At 35.7% G+C, this 24,965-nt stretch overlaps 1 protein-coding gene across 4 annotated transcripts in view; it reads left to right on the plus strand.

Annotated features, from left to right (window-relative positions):
* Positions 1-23,947: 23,947 nt before the first annotated feature.
* Positions 23,948-24,965, plus strand: part of CCDC148 (coiled-coil domain containing 148) — a 208,370-nt gene continuing 207,352 nt past the window's right edge. For 2 of the 4 annotated variants that reach the window (XR_009351940.1, XM_059167279.1), the window contains exon 1: positions 23,948-24,081. Coding sequence is in view for 3 of the 4 variants with exons in the window: in XM_059167279.1 (XP_059023262.1) it covers positions 23,977-24,081 (105 nt within the window). In the remaining variant the exon portion in view is untranslated. The remainder of the gene's footprint in view (positions 24,082-24,965) is intronic. The other 2 variants (XM_059167278.1, XM_059167277.1) reach the window with 1 other exon arrangement.

Here is a 24,965-nt window from a genome sequence, read left to right on the forward strand (position 1 = left end):
TAAGGTTCCTTTTTTGTAAGCCATAGCAGAGCCTAACCTTAGTCAATGTTTGCCAGTGACATTATTTGGCTATGAACAAGGAGTTGCCAGCCAGTTTTTAGGGTAGGATATTTCACTTGCACTATTTCACTTAAACTTTTGATCTGAATTCAGAAAATGTGAGAGACTTATCCTGGAAAAACATTTTAAATCTTGAGAAAATAATTACTAATAGAGTCACAGAGCAGAATGAATCTAAGTGAGTAAGGGAGTAATCCTACGAAGCATTCTACGCTGATCTCTCTGGTGAAATTGTTTTTAAATGAACAAAAATGAAGTTGTACATTAATAAGTTTATGAGGATATGGATAAGTGCTTTTGAAACAGTAATGATCTTGCCCATAAGAGAATGTAGGTTGAAAATTGGAGTTGATCTAGGATCAGCTCAGTTAAGTTCATCATAATCATCTCATGTTCTGCAGTTGATTAGCATGAATTCCATCATACATAAACTTTCTCTCTCTCTCTTTTTGTTTGTTTCAGGTGATTCTTACTTAGAATAATTGAAAGAAGCCCTGACAATTTAAACTAAAATAAAATTCATTAAAAGGCTATTTAATCTTTGTTTATATTACTTCAAGTTATAGAGAAAATGAAAATGTATTATTCTGTTCTAAGGAGTTATTGTCACACTAGAGATCACCAATATATGCTAGGAGATTTAGAAGTTTCCTATGAGAATATAACTATTTCATGTTTTTATTTCAAACACAATCTTTAAGGGAAGAAGATAAATATGTAGTCTTTTTGGTGCCTATTTTTGTGCTCATGGATTTATGATATGTAAGTGCCAAGTGATCACCTAAGTGCCAGAGTCTACATTTTGATATATTGTTCATATCAGGGTCTAAGAATCACAGAGTCAATGGACACATTTTCTGGTATTTGGGAGTATTCTTATAATAATATCAATAAATAATATTTTATAATATTTTTGATGCCAGATGCTCTTCTAAGAATTTTTCATATATTATCTGCCATAATCCTCATGACTCTAAGAAATACCACTGTTATCTTCTTTTTACAGATGGGAAAATCGAGGCACAAAAAAGTTAAGGAACTTTCCAAAGACCTCAGAGTTGAGTTTTGAATCTAATATTCTAGCTCCAGAGCTCACACTCTTGATTAGTATGATATTTTCCCTCCCTAAATGGAAAAATGGGTACTATTCCCTTTCTTTGCCATTGGTCACCTATAATTATGATCACTAAAAAGTAATTACTTTTGTTAATTTAATGATAATAAATTTTAATTTCTTAGAATAAAAGGACTTCAGAAAACGTTGACTGGTCACTATTTTTTTAGAAGAGCTTATTCATCTATTTATTTGAGAGAGAGAGAGAGCAAGTTGGGGGAGGAGCAGAAAGAGGGGGAAAGTAGACTCCATGCTGAGTGCTGAGTTGGAACCCAAAGCAGGGCTTAGTCTCACAACATTGAGATTATGACCTGATCCAAAATCAAGAGTCAGATGCTTAATGAACTAAAGGACCCAGGTGCGGCACTCACTGATCCTTATTTTAAGAGTATGATTCAGCTTATTGGATAAATTAATTTATATGGAATATATTTTTAGAGTTAGCAATAGCAAACTGTTAAACTATAGTAAGAATAAAGTACAGATTTCTCTTGAGGTATATTACCTATTTAGGAAGGCAACAATGTTTTCTCTACACAAGTTCCTCTTCTCTCTCTTCCCTTCCTGAACAATCAGTTCTGAAGCCATTTGAAGGGGCAGAACAAGACTGGTCTCTGCACTAGAGGAGGAGGGAACTGCAGTGGCTCAGGGCATGGCATTGGAGCCCAAAACAGGAAAGGAGGGGATTCATTTGGGAGGGCTGACCAACCAAGATAAGGACTACATCCATGTGGAGGGGCAGCCTCATATAGGTGCCAGAACTCAAGAGTAGCTGGGGGTACCTATGAATGGGGGTGATCTAGTGTAGTGTGTTAGAGCTCAAGTAGGGTGAGTAGAGTGTGAATATATAAGTGGAGGGCAGTCTGACTTGAGGTTTTGAAACTATACCGTAGGGGCAACCATGTCCATGCAGTGGGCTGCGAAAACAGATGGGGAGTCAAAGTGAGAAAGATGTCTATTTAGAAGATTCTAATCTGCCATGGAATATTGGTGCTTATATGGTAGTAGTGGGGTACCTGTTCTGGATTGTTGGAACCCAAATGGGTTGAAGAGGGAGTTGGTATAGAGGAGGAATGGAATCAGAGATGAGAGATTGGTTACATATAGAGTGCTGATGAAATAAAAATATATAAAGGGTAATGGGGGGCCAGGTATCTCACTATTAGAATAAGTTACAAAAGTAGGAAAGGAAAGAATGAGAATGAACTCCATACTGTTGTATTGCAGTTGGACATATTACTGTACATGGTGTAGTCTCTCTCTCTCTCTCTCTCTCTATCTATCATCATCATATAAAAAATAATACAATAATACTAGGGGACTTTAACAACCCCTCACTGCAATGGACAGTTCACCTAAGCAGATGATCAAGAAGGAAATAAGGGCTTTGAATGGCACACTGGACCAAATGGACTTCACAGATGTATTCAGAACATTCCATTCCAAAGCAACAGAATACACATTCTTTTCTAGTGCACATGGAACATTTTCCAGAATAGATCATATCCTGGGTCACAAATCAGGTCTCAACTGGTACCAAAAGACTGGGATCATTCCCTGCATATTTTCAGACCACAATGTTTTGAAAATGGAACTCAGTCACAAGAAGAAAGTTGGAAAGAACTCAAACATGGAGATTAAAGAGCATCCTACTAAAGAAAGAATGGGTCAACCAGGAAATCAAAGAAGAATTTTTTAAAAATCATGGAAACAAATGAAAATGAAAACATTAACTGTTTAAAACCTTTGGGATGCAGCAAAAACAGTCCTAAGAGAGGACTATAGCACTACAAACCTTTCTCAAGGAACAAGAAAGGTCTCAAATACACAACCTAACCTTACACCTAAAGGAGCTGGAGAAAGAACAGCAAATAAAGCCTAAACCCAATGTTCAACAAAGTACCAGAAGTCTTAGCCTCAGTAATCAGACAAAGAACGAAATAAAAGTCATCTGAATCTGCAAAGAAGAAGTCAAATTCTCATTCTTTGCAGAAGACATGATACTCTATGTGGAAAACCCAAAAGACCCCCCTCAAATTGCTAGAACTCATATAACAATTCAGCAAAGTGGCGGGATATAAAATCAATGCACATTAATGAGATTGAAGAAAGAGAAATTAAGGAGTTAATTCTATTTACAATTGCCTAGATACCTAGAAATAAACCCAACCAAGGAGGCATAGGATCTGTACTCAGAAAACTTTAGAACACTCATGAAAGAAGTGGAGGCAGATACAAAGAAATGGAAAAACATTCCATGCTCATGGATTGAAAGAAAAAATATTGTTAAAATGTCTATGCTACCTAGAGCAATCTTTACATTCATCACAATCCCTATCAAAATACCATAAACTTTTTTTTCTCAGAGCTGGAACAAATAGTTCTAAAATTTGTATGGAACTGGAAAAGACCCCAAATAGCCAAAGGAATGTTCAAAAAGAAAACCAAAGTTGGGGGTATCACAATTCCAGACTTCAAGCTCTATTACGTAGCTGTAATCTTGAAGGTACCATGGTACTGGCACAAAAACAGTTATATAGATCAGTGGAATGGAATAGAGAACCTAGAAATAGACCCTCAACTGTATGGTCAACTAATCTTCGACAAAGTGGTGAAGAATATCCAATGGAAAAAAGTCAGTCTCTTCAACAAATGGTGCTGGGAAAATTGGACAGCCACATGAAGAATGAAAGTGGACAATTTCCTTATACCATACACAAAAATAGACTCAAAATGGATGAATGATATAAATGGGAAACAGACATCCATTAAAATCCTGGGAGAGAATAGAGGCAACAACCTCTGTGTCCTCAGCTGCAGCAGCTTCTCGCTAGATGCATTGCCAAAGACAAGGGAAACAGAGGCAAAAATGAACTATTGGGACATCAACAAGATAAAAAAAAAAAAAAAAAAAAAAAAAACTTTTGCAAAGCAAAGGAAACATTTGACAGAACCAAAAGATAACCGGCAGAATGGGAGAAGATATTTGTAAATGAAATATCAGATAAAGGCTAATATCCAAAATCTATAAAGAACTTATCAAACTCAACACCCAAAGAACAAATAATTTAATCAAGAAATGGGCAGAAGACATGAACAGGCACTTCTCCAAAGAAGACATTCAAATGGCCAATATACTCATGAAAAAATGGTCAACATAATTTGGCATCAGGCAAATACAAATCAAAACCATGATGAGAAGCCACCTCACACCTGTCAGCATGACTAAAATTAACCACTTAGTAAATGACAGATGTTGGCAAGGATGTGGAGAAAGGGGAACCCTCTTACACTATTGATAGGAATATAAGGTGGTACAGCGACTCTGGAAAACAGTATGGAGGTTCCTCAAAAAGTAAATAGAGCTACCCTATGATCCAGCAATCACACTACCAGATATTTACTCCAATTATACAAATGTAGTGATCTGAAGGGGCACGTGCACCCAATGTTCATAGAACCAATGTCCACACAGCCAAACTAAGGAAAGAGCCCAGATGTTCATTGACAGATGAATGGATAAAGAAGAAGTGGTACATATACACAATGGAATATTACTCAGCTATCAAAAAAAAAAAAAAAAGAAACCTTGCGATTTACAGTGATGTGGATGGAACTGGAGGGTATTATGCTAAGCAAAATAAGTCAGTCGGAGAAAGACAATTATCATATGATCTCACTCATACATGGAATTTAAGAAACAAAACAGAGGGGGGCGCCTGGGTGGCTCAGTGGGTTAAAGCCTCTGCCTTCGGCTCAGGTCATGATCCCACGGTTCTAGGATCGAGCCCCAACATCAGGCTCTCTGCTCAGTGGGGAGCCTGCTTCCCCCCTACTCCGCCTGCTTCTCTGCCAGCCTTTCTGCCCACTTGTGATCTCTCTCTGTGTGTGAAGTAAATAAAATATTAAAAAAAGAAAAGAAACAGAGGATCATAGGGGAAGAGAGGAAAATATAAAGCAAGAGGAAAAAGAGAGGGAGACAGGCCATAAGAAACTCTTAATCATAGGAAACAAACTGAGGGTTACTGGAGGGAAGAGGAGTGGGGGTAACTGAGTGATGTACATTAAGGAGGGCATGTGACGGTGCACTGGGTATCATATAAGACTGATCAATCAATGACTTCTACCTTGGAACTAATAATATGCTATATGTTAATGAACTGAATTAAAAAATAGATTTATATGTATTTATTAACTTAAAAGTATTTATAAATACTTATTCACTGTAATTTTTATTAATGGAGAAAACCTTTCATCAGTTGAGTGCAGAAAAGCAACATTTGTATATAAATAACCCTATTTCAAAAAAATTACTTCAGAGCAAAAGAAAAAAGAAAGAATTGTGTCATAGAAGGAGGTAGAAGAAATTATCCTCAGTTTTTAGGTCTATGGAAGGATGCTAGTTCTGAACATGGAGTTTGGAGTATCTGTCTTTAGGCTGAGAGAGCAAAGGGAAAAATTGTTTCAATCTGAATTTGTGGTGATATCTGGAGGCCCCAGTTAAAAGAGTATCTCCTAATTTGAAAGTAAAAGTCTGAGAGGCTGGAGCTGAAAAAAGCTTAGGAGAAAAAAATTAATCACATTGCATATGGTTAATTTGCTTTCAGGTTTAGTGAAGCAGTGATGTGTACATAGTAGGTCTTAACCTTGGCTAATCGTTGACATTTTGTAGGAAGCTTTTAACATACATAAATAAAAAATATACATATATAAATAATATATATATATATATACATATATATATATATGTATATATATCTCTCTCTCTCAGAAATCACCAGGAATCACTGAAATGGTAAAAGAGAGAAGAAGCCAGTGGCTTCAAAACCTATTTTTACCATTTCTTAAAAGTATGTCCTTTGGGCGCCTGGGTGGCTCAGTGGTTTAAGCCTCTGTCTTCAGCTCAGGTCATGATCTCAGGGTCCTGGGATCGAGCCCCACATCGGTCTCTCCACTCAGCAGGGAGCCTGCTTCCCCCTCTCTCTCTGACTGCCTCTCTGCCTACTTGTGATCTCTCTCTATCAAATAAATAAATAAAAATCTTAAAAAAAAAGTATGTCCTTTAACAAGTTATTTAACCTTTCTGAGCCTCAGTTTTCTAACCTATAAAATGGGAGTAATAGTAGCTATTTTATAGTATTAAAAGGGTTATAGGTGCTCTCTCAATAAAGGGAAACTTCTGTTACCCCTTTACCCAATTAATTTACCAAACATATTTCTTACTCTCAGATGCCCCTAAACAAAAATTATACTCTAGAATCTAAGCTGAGAGTATAATTTAACCAATTTAGTATAAAGTGGATTATACATTAGAAATGAGAAGCAAGACCACACTTTTTTTTTTTGCAATTTAAGGCCTTGGTTAAGGCAGCAGTACAGCAAAGCAGGGGAGAAGATGCAGAGCCTTGGTCTTCAGGATGCTTCTGTTGCTTTGGCAAATGGGCATGACCAGAGAGGTCGTGCCAGGGAATGTTCTCCTTCTTTTCATGTTACCTTGTGTTGCCCAAGGACCACTTCCCACTCCCAGAAACATGCTAGGGCTCCCTTAGCAGTTGCCAGAAACCTTATTTGACCTACAGCAATGTGAGCGAGGCTAATACCTATCTTTCCATAACATAGGCCTTTAACTATAACAGCTCAAGAGAGAGAGAAAAGCAGGAATCCATTTGGTGTTTGACTAAAATTGGGTAAGACTAATAAGGGCAATTTTGTAACCTGTAATTCCTTCACTTCTAACATGAGTATGTTCCTTCCTTATTCAATATTTTTCATGTCATGTATTTTTGTGTTTTGTTGTTGTTGTTGTTTTAAGGCTTCATAGTATTCCATTGAAAAACTACACTGTATTATTTAACCAAACCCCTAAAAAAGAGATTTTTAAATTTCTTTTAAAGTATTTATTATTATAGACATACTATAATTAAAATCTTCTTTCCTATATCTTTGTGTGTACCTCTGTTCTAGGATGAATTCCTAGAAGTGAAAATACTAGGGTTTCAATACACATTGCCAAGTGATCTCCAGAAACGTCTAACAATTTATATTTCTTTGATGTTACATTGAAGTATCATTTTACTACATCTTTGTCATTACTGTATCATTGCTATTTTTTTTTAAATTTTATTTGTTTATTTAACAGACAGAGATCACAAGTAGGCAGAGAGGCAGGCAGAGAGAGAGATGGGAGGAAGCAGGCTCCCCGCGGAGCAGAGAGCTCGATGTGGGACTCGATCCCAGGACTCTGGGATCATGACCTGAGCCGAAGGCAGAAGCTTTAACCACTGAGCCACCCAGGTGCCCCATCATTGCTATTTTTAAAATTTCTGTAAATCTGTGAGATAATGAATAATAATAATAGCTAATGCATGTATAGTGCTTACAATGTGCCAAGCACTGTTCTAGAGCTTTACATAGTAAGCAATAGGAGACAGAATGCTAAGATGGCCTCCAAGACTTCCTGTTCCCTGGTGTGTGTGCTTTGTGTAATCCCCAGGAGTATGAATATGCAGAGATATTACTCCTGTGATTTTGTTATTTTATATGGCAAAAGGATTTTGCATAGGCAATTTAGGTCCCAGATCAGTTGACCTTATGACAGATAGGTTATTGAGTGGGCTGCCTTTGTCACTTGAGTCCTTTAAATCAAGGTTTAATGGTCAGAGACAGAGGAAGTCAGAGTTTCAAAGCATGAGAGAGATTTGACATGGGAGTGATTATCCAAGGTGGTCTTGAAGTTGGAGGGAGCCACTTGGCAAGGAATACAATCTCTAGTTGCAGAGAGTGGCCACTGGCTGAAAGCAAGCAAGGAAAAGGACCCTCTGTCCTATCACTGCACGTTACTGAATTCAGCCAACAATAAGAATAAGATTGCAAGTGGATATTGTCCAGAGAACCCGCAGAAAAACTGAACCTGGCTGATATTATGATTTCAATATCATTTGTCATATCCTGAGCAAAGAACCCAGCCATACCATACCAGATGTCTGACCTGTGGAACTATGAGCTAATAAATGAGTATTATTTTTTAAAAACACATAAGACACAGGAACCAACTTGAAGAGCTGTCTCCTGGCTAAACTGAAGGTAATTTGAGCATCAAAATAAATAATTACAGTAACAGGGCACCTGGCTGGTTCAGTCAGTAGAGCTTGAGACTCTTGATCTCAAGGTTGTAAGTTTGAGCTCCATATTGGGTATAGAGATTACTTAAAAATAAAATATTTTTTTAAGGATTATATTTATTTATGTAAGAGAGAGAGCAGGAACTGCAGGGGTAGGGAAGGACAGAGGGAGAGGGAGAAGCAGGCTCCCTAGTGAGCAGGGAATTGGATGTGGGGCTTGATGTAAAGACCCTGGGACCATGACCTAGCCAAAGGCAGATGCTTAATCACCGAAGCCACCTGGACACCCCTTAAAAATTAAATCTTAAGAAAACATAATTATAGTAACAGATGATAGCCCACTGAATAAAATCAATCTATACAGATATAGGCAAATAAATATACAAATTAAATGTTTAATTTGGGATACTTACAGCATTTCAAAGTAAGTCTGTACAAAATATTTATTAATTAGAAGTGGAAAAAAGTGGCAGATGCTACCTTGATTAAATGTTCAAAATGAACATCATCAGTAATGGACAAATGGAACTCAGGTGATAGTATGCAATGAGAAGCACACAAATCACTTCTGTGACCTTCCTGTCAAAGACGTATAACCTGAGTCTGTGAAGAAACATCGGAGAAACCCAAACTGAGGATCATTTTACAAAATAACTGTTCTATGATTTTCAAAGTTATGAAGATCATAAAAGTCAAAGAAGACTGAATAGCGATTTCAAACTGAAGAGAGATGACAATTACATGTAATGCTTAATTCTGAACTGAAGTTGTTTAGTATAAAGAACATTATTTACTATAAAGAACATTATTGGAACAATGGGCAAAACTTGAGTGGGGTCTGAGGAGTAGTTGATAGTAGTGTTTATCAATGTTAATTTCTTATTAATAATCATCTTGCAGTTATGCAAGAGATTGTCCTTGTTAATAGGAAAGACATCCTTATGTGTCTTTAGGAGTGATGGGGAATTAGGGCAGCAACTTCCTCTGAAATGGAGTCTTCCTTCAGAAACATAAATTTATGCTGTTCTTGCAAATTTTCTGTAAGTCTGTGATTGTTTGAAATTTTTAATAAATTATTAAATTTTAAAAAAATATTTTTTCTTCAATCAGTTGCAAATTTGTAAATACAGAACAAAAAGAAATTAAAAACCTATTCATACTTTTTGTTATACAGTGGTGTACAGTTCTCAATCATTTATTAAATATTCATGTAGGCACATATTCATACATACTTTTTATAAAATTAAAATTCTTCCTATTTTCTATCTTGCTTTAAGATTTTTGTATTTATATGTAATCTATATCTCATTAAATTATCTTCTATAATATTAATTTTTAAAAATATTTTATTTATTTGAGAGAGAGAATGAGACAGAGTGGGAGGGAGAGGGAGAGAGAATCTGAGGTAGATTCTGCACTGAGCATAGAGCCCTACTGGGGTTGATCCCATGACCTCAAGATTATGACTGAGCTGAAACCAAGAGTCAGACGCTCACCCGACTGAGCCACCCAGGGGCTCCTACAATAATAATTTTTCTGGTGACTTTTTTTTGCATGTGAAATATATTATGTTATTGCTTGAAATGTTCAGATTTGATTTTATCATAATTGAGTGCTTCTCATCGAGTTTGTCATCTCTGTCACCATGGCAAATTAACATCAGCTAGCAATTATAAAGAAATAGATATCTTGAACAAGTAAGTTAGGCAAATATTAAAGAAGAATAATGCCTGATATTAATGTATCCTTTTTCTTATGAATACTTCCCCTTGGACAAAGCCAGAAGTTATCGTCTTGTCTTCTGGGGGCAAGTTGTCTTCTTGACCCAAGAAGGCACTATTACTGATGAATATTTGACTACACACTTCTTGTCATAGCCTTGTTCCTAACGACTAAAGTCAAATAGTAAATTTATGAATATACCACAGTTTATTGATTCAACCACTGATAGGGTTTGAGTAGTTTATGATTTGGGGCTACTAGGAATAGTGCTTCTATGAATATTCTTATACATACCTTCTGATGAATGTATGTACACATTTCTGTTGGGTACATGTGGGAGTAGTAGATTCACTGGGCCATAGTAGCTGAACTGGCAGTAAATTTTCTAAAGCAGTTGTACCAACTTATACTCCCACCAGCAATGTTTGAAGGTTCTGGTTGCTCCACCTTCTTTGCAACATTTGATATTTTCTTTGTCATTTTAGCCACTCTAGTATGTTTTTAGATGTACTGAATTTTGGTTTTAAATTGATTTGCCTGGGGTGCCTGGGTGACTCAGTTGGTTAAGTGTCTGACTTGATTTTTGCTCAGGTCATGATCTTGGGGATGTGGGATTGAGCCCTGTGAGGGTTTCACACTCAGCACCGAGTCTACTTGTCCCTCTCCTTCTGCTCCTCCCCTACTCGGGCGCACACACTTTCTCTCTCAAATAAATAAAATCCTTTAAAAATAAATTGGAGGGGCACCTGGGTGGCTCAGTGGGTTAAGCCACTGCCTTCGGCTCAGGTCATGATCTCAGGGTCCTGGGATCGAGCCCCACATCGGGCTCTCTGCTCAGCGGGGGGCCTGTGCTTCCCTTCCTCTCCCTCTGCCTGCCTCTCTGCCTACCTGTGATCTCTCTCTGTCAAATAAATTTTAAAAAAAAATTGGATTTCCTAATGAATAAAGTTGAACCCTTTTAATATGTTCATTGACCATTTGGTTTCCTTTTTTTGTGGAATGTTTATTCAGGTGTTCTGCCTCATTTTCTATTGGGCTCTCTGACTTTTCCTTATTAATTTGTAGGTATTTAAATATATTACATTAAATATATCTATATTCCGGATACAAGCCTTTTGTTGAATATATTATTGCAAGTATATTTTCCCACTATTTATAGTGGGGGAAAAGTTGCCTTTTTACTACCTTAATGGTGAATTTGGATGAACAGAAGTTATTAATTTTAGGATTCCCCAATTTATTACATTTTCCATTTATGATTAGCTTTTTTTGGTGAACTGTTTGAGAAATCTTTGCCAACTCCAAGGTCATGAATATGTTTTCCTATGTAATCTTCTAAAAGCTTCATTTTTTTTTATCTTTCACATTTGGATCTCTAATACATCTGGAATTGATTTTTGTGAAGGTTGGGAAATAGGGCGTCAAGATTCATTTTTTCCATATGGACATCCAGCTATCCCAGGACCATTTATTGAAGGCTGTTCTTTGCACACTGCAGTGTGACTCACCTCTGTCATAAATCCGGTGACTATATATATATATATATATATATGGATCTATTTCTTGCTTCTCTGTACTGTTCATTGGCCTATTTGTACACCCCTGTGCCAATAACACATTGTCTTAATTACTACAGTTTCATAATGGATCTTGATATATGGTACTATAAACCCTCCAGCTTTGTTCTCGTCTTCAAGATTTCCTTGGCTGTCCTTTGTCTTTTGCATTTCTATAAACATTTTAAATCAGCTTGCCAATTTTTGCCAAAAAATCTTCTAGGATTTCAATTGAAGTATATAAATTAATTTGAAAGAATTGACATGTTTACAGTATTCGGTCTTTTCTATCATTTAAGTAATTTGCTGAGAGTTCCATAATTTAAAATTGGTGAGTTGGAATTCACTCTTCTGTAGTCTCATTCTAAAGCTCAACAGTCCTCCAGAGTTCAGGTGTATCTTAGTTTTGAGAATGTGTGTTTTCATATCAATTAAATTTTAAACAAATCCCATGTTGTTGGCAATGTTTTCTACAGGAACAGTTTTTAAAAATCTCCCATTGCATGGATAGCTCATGCATCTGGTGTCTTCAATTACCACTGACAAGTAGTAGTCATATGTTAATGATCATTTTGTGTATTATAAACCATTATATTTTGGACCAAATTACTTCAATGGTGTTTTTAAAACCAAGTGGAAAATCTTGTGCAGCCAAATTCTTACTGTTTGTCCTTGTGTTACATGACATTTGGTCCTCTCATTACCCTCCTCCTTACTCTCCTCTTGTACCACCCCAGGCAGAAAGAACTCTTCTTTCACACTTCTTTTTTTTTTTTTTTTTAAGATTTTATTTATTTATTTGGTATAGAGAGAGAGACAGCGAGAGAGGGGGCACAAGCAGAGGGAGTGGGAGAAGGAAAAGCAGGCTTTCCGCTGAGCGGGGAGCCAGACGTGGGGCTGCATACCGGGACCTTGGGATCATGACCTGAGCCACCCAGGTGCCCCTTTCACTCTTTTTGTTAAAGGAGAGAAATCTATTTTTCTTCTGTTTCCCCCAGCTTTCATAAGATATTATTGAAATTTTTCCATCCAAGGACTTCCAACTTTATTCAGATAATAGGGATCCCTGTGGAAGGAGAACATGAAATAGAGGAGAGTGGAAGGTTCCTTTCTCCTTTTCTGTGTGAAGAATTACGTTGAAACAAAAATTGAAACAGGAAAAGACTGACGTCTCTCATTATATCTTCTGCATTCATCCCATCTGGTCACACCAAATAGATACTCCCTTTCTCTTTTTCAGAGTGGAGCTGCTCATCCTGAGTTAGTTGCCTGCTGCCAGTGGGAATCCCACCACACCTGCCTTAGTTAGGGCCCTCCTTTGTGTTTGAAAATTACCTGCTCTACATCCTCTGTAATAAGACTTCTAACCACTTCAGTGAAGCTGATCTAAACTGTGAGTTTGCCTTTAGAGGGAGGAGGGTGCCTTCTTCTTTGACCAAACTTAAGGGAACTAGAAAGTAGAAACAAGAAATGAACACAATTTTTTTCTTCCCTTGTTCTTTTTAATTTTCTTTTTCTTCATACTTTCTTTCCCTCCTTTAAACTATCTTAATTTCTTTAACCTTCTCCTTCCATTTCTTCATGCCTTCACCTTAGAGATCTTTCCCTTATGCAAAAATGAGTTAATATTTCCTACTCATTATAATTTCTTCATGCATTCAAAATGTGTTAGTGATACTGTGTTCCAAGCACTATCACAAATGGATTCTTATAGTCCTTATTATTAAAGAGTGCTAGGGTGCCATCTTTTATTTAAAAATCTTAAAAATTATGTAGCATTTTAAGAGAAAATTCCTCTTCAAATAGTTAATCCTTTGTGGAAAATTATTTATTCTGGAGTACTGAAAACCCACAGATACATTCTTCTGTGTTATTTTTTGATAGTGAAACTAAGTTTCTCAAGATTCTTCTTCTTTTCCCTTCCAGAACCACCTACGCTCTTTACCTACTCTCTTTCAGTGGTGTTGAACTGCAAATGAAACTCTATTGGAGTTTTCAAATAGGAAATTTTTCTAGCTGTGATTTTCTCAAACTACTGTTGAAAAGCAACCACGTAATATTTTCTAGTCTTTTATCCTATGCTGTATTGATGGGTGCTTTTCTAGAAGAATTTTTATACTGCTGTATATGGAAGGGCATCAATACTTCTTGGATGCTTCAGATTTTCCCATTCTGTGTCAGCTGGGAGTTTTGTTAGACTGAAACTTATAGAACCTGCTTGCAGAAGCTTGAGATTTATTTCTCTCATAACAAGTCCAGAGAGAAGTAGTCTATAGCTGGTGTAGCAGATTCTTGATATCATCAGTGTCCCAGGCTCCCTTTGGCTTTCTTCTCTGGGATATTTAGTATATATCTTTTATCCTAATACTCACTACATAGTCACAGATGTCTTCTCCATATCCAGTTTCATGTTCACATTTCCAGGCAAGAAGAAGGAGGAAGACAGGGAAGGGATAGTACTCATATGAAGAAGCAAGTCCCGTACCCCAATTCCCAGCAGACCTCTGCTTATATCTCATTGTCTGGAACTGTGTCACATGGTCACTTAGAATCTAAGGGATATCAAAGACGGCCAGTCTTTTTCCTGAATAAAACTGGGTTATGCTAAGAAGGAAAAAGGGAAGAATGGCATAATTTTCTCAGCAATAATAGTGAATAGTGGAAAATTCCATTTAATTGTTAAACTCTATAACCTTGTTGTGGCCTTGAAATTAATAGTTCTCTTTTAACGAGCAAACTTGCAATCAAAAGAATGAGCAGTGCTTTTGTGACCATTAAGTAAAATTTAAAAATACTGTGTTTTGAATCATTTTGTTAAAGAAGATGTCAGAAGAAATTTCTAGTATAAGGCACAACAAATTTTTATAAAAATTATTTGATTAGGGGCACCTGGGTAGCTCAGTCAGTTAGGCATCCAACTCTTGGTTTCAGCTCAGGTCATTATCTCGGTAAGGGCTGTGAGATGGAGCCTGGCCTCAGGCTCTGCACTGGACATGGAGCATGCTTAAGATTCTGTCTCTCCCTCTCCCTCTGTCCCTCCCTGCCCGCTGCTAGCACATGTGCACTTTCTCCCCTCACCCCCCACCCCCAAGTTTAATTATATTCAAAATTAAAGCTAAAGTTAACTGGATATTTCAGGCTGGGCTTTACGGGTTGTCAGTCCTGGGAGGGTCAAGTTCCTTTGGAAGTAGACCACGTTTAACAGGTTCTGAAATGGGTGCAATTGGGTTGTTAGGCCCTGGGGCTCCACTGATAGAACCCACTGGATAATCACTTATAAACTCAAATGTAATTGTATTAACTATACAATAGATAATATAATTACTTAGAAATAAGATCTTTGGGGGTAATGTTTATTACTCTTAAGTATATAAATATATATAAATATAAATATATATATACACACACACATATACATTCTCTTTGTAAAAAGGCAAAGATTTCATTACAGATAGTTAGAGTACCCTTTGAAACTAACCTCCAGTTTCAGTATCCTCTCTAGTTTGGTCTATTTATATATCCTTTAGACTTTTCTCCCTATATGTGTAATCCTTTGTAGAATGCATGTGTGGGAGAGTGTGTGTGTAATATACATAACATTTTTTGGTGTCTTTTATGTTTATGTAATGGTATCACATGATATGTATGTTGGTGCAACTTGCTTTTTTCATTGAACAATACATGTTGAAGATAAAACCAGATAATCTGTGTGTACTATGCAAAAAATGATCTTCTTATCCTCAAACTCTCTTCAAGAGTTTGAGGATAAGATGACACAGATGTGTTATGTGCTGTGATTAGCAGCTGAAGAGCTGCTCAAGGGGCACCTTCAACTGTCATTAACATGAATTATAGTCAGAGCTGAAACTCACCAAGAGGAAGGAGGGGTATTTTTCCTTTCTTACTTCTTGACATATGCCTTAGTACACTGACCATTTTGATTTGGAATTTGTTTTTATAAAACTTTTCATCTCATACAAGTGAGCCTAGATTTCAAACATTGAAAAAGAGGAAGGGAAACTATGTGTTTGTCTCTTATATTACCATGCCCTAGGAAGAGGACCATGATCTGTAATGCAATCACTTGATGCTTTTTTAAGCAAATATCTGTTGAGTGTCTAATATATGACATACACTATTTTAGGCATTCTGGAGAAATAGAGATAATCAGCTAAAGGCCTTGATTTTATAGAGCATACATCCTTGGTTGTAGAAGTGAACAATAAGCAGATCAACAAATGAATGAATATATAGTATAATGCCATTTAGTGAGAAGAGCTATGAAGGGAAATAATTAGATTAAGGGGAAAAAGAGTGACTGAAGGTGAAGGGGGCTACTTTAGATGAGATGCCCAAGGCAGGTCTCTCTGTAGAGCCTGAATAAATCTATATCCCTTAGACTAGTCTATGATAGATGTTCAATAAACACTGAATAAATGAATAATGGCATCAGCAGGGATACACAAAAATATAATAGTAGCACAAGAGAGAAGATAAATAATCTATATCTGGATTAAGAGAAACTTCAGTAGGATGCTTAAAACGAGACAAAGTATGTAGTCATTGGCCAGAGAGGCAGTGATTGAGAAGGGCATTCCAAGCACAGGTAACAGCATATGCAAAAGTAGGGAGGTATAAAAGAGCACTGTCAATTTCCTATTGCTACTGCAAAAATCTACATAAAAGATTTGGAAGGGGTGAATTACATGATGCTCCTCTACTGATGAGAGGTTAGAAATAAAATGAGCGGGGGAAGCAGATAAGCCTCTAACTTCAAGTCCAGCTATATAGGATGAGGAACTGGATTCCCAGATTGTATCAGAAGGTTGACAAAGTCTCCAGTTTAAGCATGTCCAAAATGGCAAGTGAAGAAGGACAAGTGATGAGTGTTCTCACAACAGAGGATCACTTTGAATACTCTCCTTTATGGGTTGCACTTTTAGGGAGAAAATTTAGGACAAAGTAATATTTCATCATAAATAATTATTTAATCTCCCTAAGTTGTTTTGCCGGAGCTTAAAACTGCCAGTCATGTCTTCCTGTTGGAATTTCTGAGGCAATCAACGTGAATTTCTCAGGGAGAAGAGGGAATAGATAAATTCAATTTCCCTCCTTCCCCCACCCTTTGTTTTCACCCTATACTACTTTAAACTAGGTACACATGCAATTTCTCTTGTATTTTTTGAAATGATTAAAACAGCTTTGAGGATGTAGGAGGAATAAGGGCATGGGAGGTTCTACAGAAGTTATTTCTACTCTCTGGAACTCTGAAATCTGTCAGAAACTTCTAAGTTCCTTGCCTTAATTAATTCTGTTCTTTCTACTTGATTTTGCTCCCCAGACTTTTATTGAGAAAGCGTATGGGATAAATAGATTTTTATTTTAATCACTTTCATTAGTGAGGTTGATTTAGAGTCTCCTCTTTGAGCTATTCTAGACATAAAAAAGGGATATTCATAAAGAGTGACTATATGTAGAATTTGCTTCATAAGTGAATTTATATGAATTATGAAAAGGGCAGAGGTTTTATAGAATTACCTTTGTCTACTTATGGATTTTATTTTGCATAAAAGGGTAAAATATTTTTTGAAGAATTTCATTCTTGGATTCTTGTACTGGTTAATAAATGGTGATTTTGTGAATTAGTTATTTAGCAGCCATTAAAGATATATCCATATATGCATAGACACACAAATAGAATGATGCGGAAAGATGAATTATTAAATGAGAAGCAACTTGTAGAATTGTACATGTATCATGATTGCATTTGTGTAAAAATTCGATATGCATGTGTCTGTTTATATGCACAGAAAATCTTTGAAAGAATATACAATAAAACATTGAAAATGACTGCCAGGACTAAATACATTTGGAGTATTATGGCTAAATAGGGCTGGAAACTTTAATTTTTACCATATATTTTTCTGTACAGTTTCATATGATTTAACCAGTACTTTTATAATTGAAAGGATCGTTTAATATATTTTTTCCTCATACAACATTAAAAAGTGACCTTGTGAATATTTTAATGCTAACATTTTCAGGTTCTAAAAAATGCTACCAATGTATTTATGTACCCTGTTTTTTTAATAGAAGAGGACTAGTGAAAAATATTTCAGTGTGGAAAACTATATTGTATATACAAGTTCACATCTTAAAGATTTCTTGGTATCATGAAATCCAGTTTCATTTCTGACTGGTAAAATATGGAAACAGTGGTATCTTTCCCCCTAATTTATAGTGAAATAAGTATTGTCTTGGCTTAATATTTTTTAAAGTGTATTTTTTTTCTTCCTGTAAATATTTTTGAAATTCTGCTCAAACAAAAAAAAAAGAAATCAAAATCAACTATAATCCTACTCTCCCCAAATTGCCACTATTAAGTATTTGACCCACAAAATCAGAATTAAGTTTTGTTTCTTTTAATAAACTTTTGTGGTTTTTTAGGGTCTGAGTCTTGTACAGTTCGTGGATAGTTTATTCCTAGGTATTTTGTTTTTGTTTGTTCTGTTGTAGTTGTTCCTTTGACTGAGAGCCTTCTGCATTATGTTTGAAATTATTATTTATTATGTAACTGAACACTTTAACTATTTTTGTTAACTTTAATAGTTTCACTTTTGCTTCCATTCATTTTCCAGGACAATATTTTTATCTTATGCTGACTACAATGTATAATGTTTCATAATGGAAGTAATATGCACTGTTCTGCTTATAATTTAAAAGAGAATTTTGCATGTTAGAAAACTATTGCTTAAAGCAGACTTTGGCCATAGTATTTGAACTCACATTTGAAATGAGATCTTTCATATGAAAAAAGGCTATAATATGATGCTACATCCAAGGTATTTTATTTCATATTTGCATTGTTCTCACACTATTTGGCCTGGCAGAATCCCTACCACTTTTGAAAACTTACCTTCATGGGGTGATTGGCTAATCTACATATCTATACAGTTAGGCAGTTTAGAGTTAACAGACTATCCATGCGTTGTACAATTTTAAGCCTAAGTACAACTGAGATTTTCTTCCTTGGAGTATTAAAAGAAATTTTCTTAGGAAAGAGAAGAATACAGATTTTAATACTGTAAAAAGATTGCCTTGTTATATAAATGATCTCTTTGCTATTTTTTTCTCATCTCTAGAGAAGTCCTTCTTGCTCACCTACCCCACAGAGACCAGTTGAGGTCATGTAACTTTTTAAGTTTAGATTCTCTATCAAATCTGTAAAAATTAACTTTATATTAAAATCTTTATTCAATCCTCTAGCTACTGTGAAGCTATCGTTACATTATATATTATAACCTTCTTCCTATACTATAAGAAACTTCTCATAAAAATATATTATTTTAAAATATTTTCAGTAATTGAGTAAATCTAAAAGGTTTAACATTTTGATAATACTCATAAGCAATTTCTAAAATGTCACATAATGTGAACTTGGAATTAATTTCTAAAACTAAGTGCTTTAAAATTGTTTAACATGGAAAATTCTGTTCAAGTAGCTGTTACTCAGTCAAAAGCATTTTAACTGCAGGCTGAAGTAGCCACTTTGAATTTCACTGGTAAGCATAAAATTGAAATGGCCTAGATGACATATGCTTGTTTGGGAGTCAAAGACTGTTTTAGTACAGTTTCATACTCTCTTATCTGAAGTCTGTGCTGCCAGATGTAGTTTTGATTTTTCAGATTTTTAGAAATGTACTTTAGAGCAAATGTAATATAGAGCATATGCCCTATATTACTTAAAACTGATGGTATCTAAGCAGCGCCCTATAATAAAGCACATTAACACTTTTGGACAAATGTATGAATGTTTACATTAAATAAAATAAACTTTGGTTTGGGTCAAGTTTGCCACCAAGTGATTTCAGCTCAGATTGGATTTGGGCACCATCTTGATTATGATATACACCTTCATTTTCAGAGATTTTTATATTATGAAAATGAGATTTTGGACTTGAAGTTCTCTGTGATCTTGGTCATTTTTCTGGGCTGCAATCATCTCATACGCTAAAATGAGAAGTTAGACTAAGTGAATTATATGTGAACTTTTCAGATTCTAAATATAATGTCTATTTAATTCTCTGATATAAGAAACACTACGAATGTCATTCTTATATTATTTCAGTTTAACAATTATTTAGTTCAGAGATCCTCAATATCCCTGGAATGTAAGTGGTAACTATTTATGCTTTATATATAAATATTAGAAAATGTAGGTCAAGAAGTGTTTTTGCTTGCAAGGTCTTCTGTATAGTTGCAACCAAACTAGATTTCAGGTTCATGAAGACAGAGTAGTTTTTGTTTGCAACTTTGATTTTCAGAATGTAGTCTTCTTTGAGTTTCTTACAGTCATAATTAATATTTGCACCATGCAGAAATGGTAAGAAATGTTCTGTGGACTTCTTCACTTTCCTCTGGAAACCTGAAAATCTAAGCAATGTTCAACCAAGGTAACCTAAAGGGATTCTGCAAAACCCCCACTTTGTTTCAGGGCCTCAGTCATGCAATCTAAATCCCCCCAAAATGAGTCCTAAATCTGAGGGGCTGGGCTCCCCACTGAGGAAAAACCTAAAGCTAATCAATTAGAAAACTGGTGAGATCTCTCCAAGATGGAGATAGCAAGCTCATGTCAAGTTCCTGGTGGGAGACAGAGAAAACAAAAGGTGAGATTAAGTCAGCTAGAGTTCACAGACTGCTTGCTAAATGCAACATCCATTTGTTTTGGATACTGGCTTTATTTGTGGCATACCTTTGTTAATTAAAAGAAAAAAATGTATTTGATTATCTTTGGGCACGGAATGCTCTTTCGTGTTCTATGTTTTCTGCTCTCCCTGTCGTTGTGTACCTTGTCACTCTCTCATTGACTTGATTACCTCTGAAGGCATGTAAATGTGCCATTTCTGCCTGCAGGCGATACTATTAAGGCAGCCTTTTGAAAAGTGAAAATTTATCGTTGGAGAGGGAGGCTATAGTATGGACTAAGGAATTGGTATTGCAGCTCTTCCGGGGGTTAGAAAACATTGAGCTACCACCAGCTACCTTTTTTATTCATTTTCTCAAATAGTATTTATTGAGCATTTACTACCTGTGCTGGGCACTGGGGATGCAATCAGAAGACACACATAGGCCACAAGTCTATGGAGGAAGAAGACATTGAGTCAGTAAACATGAGGTTGTGAAGACGAATACAAATTATAATGGGAAAGAAAGAATAGGATGAGAGAGAAAAACAAAGCGTTCTCCCTTATTTAGGTGGAGAAGTCTGGTTAAGTCTCTGAGGTTTAGCTGAAAGCTGAGTAGGAACCAGCCAGGTAAAAAGAGAAAGGAAATAGGGGTGCCTGGGTGGCTCAGCTGGTTAAGCAGCTGCCTTCTGCTCAGATCATGATTCCAAGGTCTGGGGATTGAGCCCTGCATCAGGCTCCCTGCTAAGCAGGGAATGCTTCTCCCTCTGCCTCTGCCTGCTGCTGTACTTAGTGCTCTCTATTTCTCTGTCAAATAAATAAAAAAAAAAAAAAAAAAAGGAAGGAAATATCTTTAAGGTAGAAAGAGAGTGTGGTTGGAATGTGTGAATGAGGTCAGAATGGAGAGATGAACAAGGGCAAGGTTATGCAGGGCTTTATGGGCCATTTAGGGCACTATTATAAAGGATAATGGAAGCTGTTGAAAGGTTTCAGCAAGGTCAGACTAGAGTTGTTTAAGAGGTTGCTTAGGCTACCCTGTGAAGAATGGTCTCTAAGGGTACAAAGTAGAACTGCTGCTGTCATCAGTCAGGAGGTGATGGTGGCTTAAGGCAGTACAGACTGACAGGTGAAAATCTTTCCCCCCAAAAGAAGAATCCTTATGGATAGGATGTAGATATGAGTAGAAACCAGACTATAGGGAGGAATGTCAGTGTTACCAAAGGCTTAAAATAAGAATTCCCTGACGTACACACTGGAGTTTATCGCTGTATTCTGAAAGCTGGTGGGCAATCACCATGATTCTTAGTAACTTGGAAGAGTTTCCAAAATATCATGTACTTGTGCTACTTCTTCTTTCATTTAAGAAGACTTAGGTTACCTCAAAAGCCATCAGACATGAGTAGTTGAACCTAGTGGATATGGAATAAAAATTTATGAAAGATGGTACTGTTACACCATTTGACTAGTCTGTTGCCCTGGAGGTGCCCTAAAATGATGCCAGTTTACTTTGGTGCTACCGCAGGTTGAGATCTCAGGAAGGAGATGTTGAGGCAGAGCTTGGGTGCTAAATATTCATTAGGGATCCATATCTGTGAAAGGAAGAAGGAGGAAGCAGGATTGGACAGATGAAAAAGTCAGTTTCACTGCAGGTCTAGCAAAAACCCTGCAGGGAGCTCTGGATGAAATATTGCTCATTGGGATGACTCACATTGGATCCAGACTGGTCAGAATTTAGAATCCTGCCTTGCTCAGTCTTTGGGTGTAGGATGCCCCAGCATTTGTATATCTTTGGATGAGGTTACTCTCTGAAACTGAGTCCAACTCTCAGAAAGAAGGGACAGCTGGGCATCGAATGCTTTCTAGAAGTGGATGGCACACCTGAGCATCAGCCACAAAGGCTGACTGGCTTAATGGTAGTAGTGAGTCACTTGGCCTGCTGCTTTATTTTTTTATTTATATATATATTTTATATATATACATATATATATATATGTATATATATATATATATATATATACTTAAAGATTTTATTTATTTATTTGACAGAAAGAGTGAGAGACCATAAGCAGGCAGAGCAGCAGAGGGAGAGGGAGACACAGGCTCCCCACTGAGCAGGGAGCCCGATGCGGGCTTGATCCCAGAACGCTGGGATCGTGACCCAAGCTGACGGCAGTCACTTAACCAACTGAGCCACCCAGGTGCCCCCTGCTGCTTTATTTTTTAATTTATGTAGTTTTTTTCCTCCTAGGGACTCAGGATAAAGTTTACACAATTTTTATCACAAAATATTTATCAGTCACTAAGACAATCCAAGAGAGGGGGATTAAAACATCTGAGGTTGGAAGGAGACACCAAGAACAGGAAAGGCATGGAGGGAAAAAACTAATGGAAGGAAGAAAACTCTGGAACTTGGAGAAGAAAATTTTAGTAAATACAAAGAGTTATGGCATCCAGCCATGGGCCTTGTTTTTAAAAAAAGAAAGAAAGAAAGAAAAAAGAAAACTACAATTAACACATCTTTAAAAACACTTGGGAGATAACATTGTGAAATCTTAGCTGTCTCTTGTTTCTTCCATAGATATGGAGGACTTGAATAAAAGAGATCAACCATTCATGACAATTCAGAAAAACGATAGCTCAGGTATTTTTTCTACTTCCAGATCTGTTCTATGATTTATAGTGGATTATGGATGATGTGAAGTTGGAATGTAGATTTTCAAAATTTTAATGGAAAGCTCATTGTTTGGTCATACTGAAGGTTTCTCTAGTTCTCTTACAATGCATACTCTACAATGTATACTTTAATTTTCAACAGTGGTCAAGATAACAATAATTTCCTTAACTGTGTTTGTCCTTAAATCATTTGGAGTCTACTTAAAAGTCATGTGACTCATGATATACTTAATCTCAATTACTTTGTATGGTACAGATTATTTATATAATTGGGGCAAAAATGCATTTTTTGCCCTTGAATTACTCAGATTATTATACTTTATGCTACGTGGCCTTTGAGTACCTTCTACTTATGTTTTACTTTATCAGAAAAGCGAACATCATACTAAACTAGGATATTTTATGTATTTGGATGGAGAATGCCTACCTGACCATTTTACATCATTTTATTCTTATTTGGCCCATTAAATTTTTTGGCTTTAAGTTTCAACCTTTTTTCAAATTTACTTGAAATTACTTCAATTTTTTCTATTAGAAATGCAGCTATGGTCTTAAAAATCTACTTAATTTTATTTATAATAAGATGATACTTAAATATTCACAGCTGATGCCTAAACCTTTTTAAAAAAAACCTTTTTTAAAAAAAATAAAATAAAAAAACTTGTTACACTTTGACAATTTTCTAAAATTCTCAATAAACTTACTTAAGTGGAAGTATTCCCTTTATGTTCTTTTAGAAGTAATTTTATGCAAAGTATATAGTGGTAATTATTTTTAAAGTTTCTAAAGATAGAGGTTCAACTATACTATGAATGTTATAATATCATTTCTTGTTTTTGCTTAAAAATATTTAAAAATAATACAACAACATAACCATTTTGTGCTAAACAAAATAAATAAAAATGAAAACTAAAATAAATAACTAAAAAAATAAAATAACTAAATAGTTATTGCCGCTAACTTCGATTATGAGACTTCCAATAATGTGATATTATTTTTTTTGTCATTTTCTGTTTTAATGAAAAACAGATAATCTGGTATTCCATATGAAAAATGGAATGAGAAACATCAAGTATAAACCAGTAGACTATCAACAGTTGCATGCATTAACGGAAGCAAAAAAATTAGCTTCTGCCTCTACAGAGCTAAAGGTTAGAAGTGTGTATGTGTGTGTGTTTTCTAGTTTTGGAAAATTGAGTTTTCTGGAAGTAAAATGATATTTATAATGTAAATGTGAAAATTAATGACATTCTAAATAGTTTTTAGAATCTTCCAACTATTAATAATAGTGAAGAGCCGCTGACGTTTATTGAATGCTCTCAGACTCTTTGCTATATAGTTTACATGCATTCCTCAGTTAATGTTCATAACATCCCTGAGGTCTTTACTTTTAGAAAGCTAGCTATTTTATTAGCTTTTGACAATTTCTAACTTGCTCTGAAAAATAAGAACTGCAAATAAGTGCCAGCCATGGATTACCATCTGATTTAAGGCTCCTTTTGCAGCATGATACAAATGTGCCCTCAAGTGCCTCTCTTTTCTACAATTCCCTTTTTTGCCCTCATCTCAGAAAAGGTGAACCTGGACTAGATTTTTCAAAAGCTTTTTGTACAAATGATTGTACAGTATTTTAGGACCAAGTGTGGTTTAGGATTACTATTACAGTATGTTTCTCTCTTGTGCAAATAATAAAGTACATTATAAGCAACATTGCTTTGTTGCATTAAAAATCTGATTTGGCAAAGTGACATATTAAGTAATTAAAAGTTTTCATCCATTTAGTATTTTTTGTGTTACATTATTTTTACATGGCTTTTTCTGGTTAATGTCTTTTTAAAATGGCAAACATTATGATTCCAAAGCACATTTTGTACCTATTTTAAAGAAATGACTATCTACCCATGAGATATATCCCTTCAAACTAAGCAAACTTCTTAGAATGGGCCTTGTTTTTTCAGTTCAGATGTAACTTTGAAAGAATTTGATGTTCTCAGGACATTGAAAGAAATTTTATGGGAAAATCACTTATATAACC

The sequence above is a fragment of the Mustela lutreola genome, chromosome 3, assembly GCF_030435805.1.
Source record: "Mustela lutreola isolate mMusLut2 chromosome 3, mMusLut2.pri, whole genome shotgun sequence".
Lineage (NCBI taxonomy): Eukaryota > Metazoa > Chordata > Mammalia > Carnivora > Mustelidae > Mustela > Mustela lutreola.